Source organism: Colobus angolensis, unplaced genomic scaffold, assembly GCF_000951035.1.
Source record: "Colobus angolensis palliatus isolate OR3802 unplaced genomic scaffold, Cang.pa_1.0 Scaffold273, whole genome shotgun sequence".
Taxonomy (NCBI): Eukaryota; Metazoa; Chordata; class Mammalia; order Primates; family Cercopithecidae; genus Colobus; species Colobus angolensis.
In genome coordinates, this window is record NW_012115966.1 from 2,303,215 (window position 1) to 2,308,239 (window position 5,025).

Sequence of the window (5,025 nt, forward strand, 5' to 3'; positions counted from 1 at the left end):
GAGATGGAGCTTGCAGTGAGCTGAGATCCGGCCACTGCACTCCAGGCTGGGGGCAGAGCGAGACTCTGTCTCAAAAAAAAAAAAAAAAAGATGACATTCGTGCTTGACAGTCTGGACTTTCTCAGTGAAAGACAATCTCATCCTTCTGCTGACAGAGATGACGAGGTTTAACTGGTCTTCAAGGAGAGTGGGAAGAGTGCTGCTCAGGGCCACATCAAAGGATAACTGAGCCTATGCTGGCATCAAATACCTGTAGCTTTATTTCTTTCATACTTCATTATTCTTGGTGATAGCACAGTGGCTGATACACACTGTTCAATTAAGGCATGACTGTAATCCCAGCAGTTTGGGAGGCTGAGGCAGGTGGATCACCTGAGGTCAGGAGTTCAAGACCAGCCTGGCCAACATGGTGAAACTCCATCTCTAATAAAAATACAAAATTAGCCAGATACAGTGGCACACGCCTGTAATCCTAGCTACTTGGGAGGCTAAGGCTGGAGAATCGCTTGAACCCAGGACGTGGAGGTTGTAGTGAGCTGAGATCATGCCACTGTACTCCAGTCTGGGCAACAGAGTGACTCCGTCTCCAAAAAAAAAAAAAAAAAAGGTATGGCTCACCTAGCACTTTGCCATACTGCCATACTGGGGAGAAGGAGGATTACAATGTTGGATAGTCTAATGAGAGTTCTTTTTTTTTTTTTTTTTTTGAGATAAGAGTCCTACTCTTGTTGCCCAGGCTGGAGTGCAGCGGCACGATCTTGGCTCACTGCAACCTCCACCTCCTGGGTTCAAGCGATTCTCCCTCCTCAGCCTCCCAAGTAGCTGAGACTACAGGCACCCACCACTACCCCCAGCTAATTTTTGTATATTAGTAGAGATGGGGTTTCATCATGTTGGTCAGGCTGGTCTCAAACTCCTGACCTCAGGTGATCTGCCCACCTCAGCCTCCCAAAGTGCTGGGATTACAGGGGTGAGACACCACACCCAGCCAGAGTTCTAATAGGTTGTTAGTTGCACTGACTGGAATTCAGTCAAATGATACATTGGATTCAACCGTTTTTTAATACCATGTGTTAGGTCAGTGTGCTAGGAACTGGGGATACAGTGGCGAATATGGCATTTTACATATAATGAAGAAATCTGTTATATGCTTTTTACATTCATGCCTGTGGAGTTTTATTGAGAGAACTAATGTCCAGTGGACTTTTTCTGCCATTCCTGCAATCAATGACCCTTCCTTGCTTACTGGAATCTTCTTCTTACCTGCTTAGACATTGCACTCTCCTGATTTTGTCTCTGATTGCTTCTCTGGGGTCCTCCTCACTCCCAGTTGTAATACTGTACAATCCTCACAAACCAGTTTTTCCCTTTTGGCCTGACTCCATTTTGCAGGCTTCAGCTACTACTTCATGTGGACAACCAATCCTTCTGAGTTCTCCTCCAACAAGTTACACTTCCAGTTTTCTACCTGTTATTTGCATTAGAATGTCTCACCTTTTCTTCAGGCTCAGTACATCTAAACCTGAGCTCATCATTTTTCCTATCTGCTCCCAACTCTTCACTCCCCTCATCCCACTCTATACGTTCTCCTATATTCCTGGCCTGTTTCTGTCAGTTCTCACTAAGAAAACTTAGGAGGATCAAGAGCCTGGGGAGTCTTGCCCCATACCATTCTTCTCTTTGCAGATGTCTGAGATTCAAATAAAACCAAATGGGGCCAGGCGTGATGGCTCATGCCTATAATCTCAGGACTTTGGGAGGCTGAGACAGGTCTATCACTTCAGGTCAGGAGTTCAAGACCAGCCTAGCCAACATGGCAAAACCCTGTCTCTGCTAAAAATACAAAAATTAGCTGGGCATAGTAGCACATGCCTGTAATCCCAGCTACTTGAGGGGCTGAGACAGAAGAGTCACTTGAACCCAAGAGGCAGAGGTTGCAGTAAGCCGAGATCATGCCACTGCACTCCAGCTTCTGTGACAGAGTGAAATTCTGTCTCAAAAAATAAAACAAAAAACACAAATAAAACTGGATGGAATAAGGTGATGCTACTGAAGCTAACCACATCAGCAAGGCTTCCTGTATAACCAGGTTGTCCTGGATATGGTTTCTCTTTTGCAGAAATTGCCATACAAGAACCCAACTCACCTTGCTCAGCAGCAGGAACCCTGGAGTCGGCTCAACTCAACCCCCACAATTACTTCCATGAGGCGGGATGCCTACTCTTTTGATCCCGAGGTATCTAGCATTTAAATATTATTTCTCTTTGCGGCCATTTAGGGTTTGTTTTGTTTTGTTTTGTTTTTCCTGTCACCTAGGGTGGAATGCTGTGGCCTGATCATGGTTTACTGTAGCCTGAACCTCCCAGGCTCAGGCAATCCTCCTGCCTCTGCCTCCTGAAACTATAGGCATGTGCCATGACATGCAGCTAAATTTTTTTTTTTTTTTGAAGAGATGAGGTCTCAATATGTTGCTCAGTCTGGTCTCAAACTCCTGGCCTCAAGTGATCCTCCCATTTCAGCCTCCCAAATTGCTGGGATTACAGGCACGAGCCACTGCACCCAGCCCTTAATAATCTTTTTGAAAGTTAGTCTGTCCCTAACTGCTTCAGTACTTTTCCTTTTGTCTCTAACCCCAGATCCTACCAAATCCAAAGCCAAAAACCAATTTATCTGGCCTCTGGGAAGCCAGAAGACTTAAGTTTTGCTCTGGGCAGTTATCTAGAGCAAATGATTTTACAGACCTTCTCATTCTCTAAAATAAGGACCGAATATAAACATGAATGAGGTAAAGTTCATTAAGCCCATATCAGGAACTATATTCCTAACTCTCCAGTGAGAGCTCACCACTCCCTAGACCTAACCCTAAGAGAATTCTGTATCAACCAGAGTTATCATGTACAACAATTTAGTGTGTAAGGAGTTGTGGATTCCAGGCCCAAGAGAGCCTTCACTATACTTTTGGGAAAGACTAGAGCACAATAGAACCTGACTGGAGCAGGGATACAGGTGGCCGAGCTAACCTTGGGGGGACTGACTTCTGTAGATACCAAAGGATGACCTGGACTTCCGCTTAGCAGCCTTGTACAACCACCACACTGGGACATTCAAGAACAAAAGTGAGATACTGGTAAACCAGAAGACCACACAAGATGTCTGTAGGTAAGTGGTAGAGGCAGAGCCTCTCCAGCCTAAACATGCTGCCATCCAGTCATATAAGGTAAAATGTCACCAGGAAAACGATAATCACTAGGTACTCGTTTGTATACGAATTTCTGTATTTTTACGTCTGTGTCTATAATATAGTTTCTGTATTTTCACTGTCTAAGATGAACAGAAATCCCCCAAGATTGTGCTCATCTGTATAAACAAAATCTTTAGTTAATCTCAGAGGTAAAAAAGATCTTTGGCAGCTTTATTCTTGAGATCACATGCAACTACCTTGCCCTCCTCACGTTTCTCTGATTGATTTCTCCACTGTTCTTCCCTACATGTTCTTCTAGAACCAAGATCCAATTCCCTGAAGAATTTTTAACCCCTCCCACTCCACCCATCACTTTCCTGGCTAACATCAGACACTGGATCAACCCTAAAAAGGAGTCCATCCATAGCATCCAGGGATCCATAGGTAAGGGTTAGAAGACTGGGTAAGCAGATGAAGCAGTGGGGGTCTTTCTAAATGGACCCATTATCAGGGATTTCAGGTGACTGGATAGTAGGGAAGATGAGGGATTTCTGTGGGTCTTGGAAAGCAGCGATTAAGTTGGCAAGTACCAGACTAATACCAGGGGATATGCTGACTACAGAGCTAGGAAATTAATTCAATTTTTCAGAGCCTCTTTGCTCAGCCTTAGGTCTAGGGGACAAACATTTACAGCAAGGGCAAAAACCTGGGGGTGGAAGACCTGTAACTATCTCCCATCAGTCCTCCATATGCCGGTTTTACCAGCTATTATGAGAAGCTTCTCCACAGTACCCACAAATGTATTGATTAAAGTTTCCTAGAAAAGGCCAAGGATCTGAAATTCAGTCCACTTCCTCTTCTCTTTTCTCCAGTGTCCCCTCACACTGCAGCCACCAATGGAGGTTACTCCCGAAAGAAAGACGGTGGCTTCTTCTCCACCTAGTGTTGACAGATCCCTGAACCAATCACAGAGAAACATACTGCGGCCCACTTCCATTAAATAGATTTGTGAAAGATGAAGTCTGAAGTGTCTGCTATCCATAGATTACAAATTGCCACCTGACCTTTTTTTTTTTTTTTGAGACGGTGTCTCGTTCTGTCGCCCAGGCTGAGGTGGGAGAATGGCTTGAGCCTGGGAGGTCGAGACTGCAATTAACTATGATTGCGCCACCGCACTCCAGCCAAACAGAGTAAGACTGTTTCCAAAGAAAAGAAAGAAAAACTAAAAAAGGGGCTGGGCGCGGTGGCTCATGCCTGTAATCCCAGCATTTTGGGAGGCCGAGGCGGGCGAATCACTTGAGGTTAGGAGTTCGAGACCAGCCTGGCAAAACATGGTGAAACCCCGTCTCTACCAAAAAATACAAAAATTAGCCGAACGTGGTGACGCGTGCCTGTAGTCCCACCTATTTGGGAGACAGAGATGGGAGGATCGCTTGAGCCAAGGAGGTCGAAGTTGCAGTGAGCCGATATCGCGGTTCTGCACTCCAGTCTGGGCGACAGAGCAAGACCATGTCTCAAAAAAAAAAAAAAAAAGGAGCAAAAGAAAAAAAAGAAAAACAAGGAGAAATGGGAAAGCGGTTGGAAAATAAACCAGCGGCGAACAAGGCCTCCGCGACCTTCCAGCTCCCGGGGGAGGGCCGGAGGCTCATTTACCCTTGGCCACCGCGCTCAGCGTCCCCACCCGCCGCCGGCCGTTCACGTGCTCGCCCCTACGCCACTGGCCGCCCGCAGCCCGGTGCCGAGATCAGAATCGCCTCGATAATCAGTGGCCGGGGACAAGCCCGGCCTCGTCTATCTGATCAATTCATCACTTCTGAGCGCCGGGCCCCGCAGGGCCAGCTCCG

The 5,025-nt window shown here is 46.3% G+C and overlaps 1 protein-coding gene across 1 annotated transcript in view; it reads left to right on the forward strand.

Moving 5' to 3' along the window:
* Nucleotides 1-4,201, forward strand: part of LOC105516074 (chromosome unknown open reading frame, human C1orf194) — an 8,250-nt gene extending 4,049 nt beyond the window's left edge. Inside the window, exons 2-5 of the mRNA XM_011948134.1 lie at nucleotides 2,120-2,236; nucleotides 3,044-3,159; nucleotides 3,501-3,625; nucleotides 4,054-4,201. Coding sequence (XP_011803524.1) covers nucleotides 2,120-2,236; nucleotides 3,044-3,159; nucleotides 3,501-3,625; nucleotides 4,054-4,124 — 429 coding nt within the window. The 3' untranslated portion in view covers nucleotides 4,125-4,201. The remainder of the gene's footprint in view (nucleotides 1-2,119; nucleotides 2,237-3,043; nucleotides 3,160-3,500; nucleotides 3,626-4,053) is intronic.
* The last annotated feature ends 824 nt before the right edge of the window (nucleotides 4,202-5,025 follow it).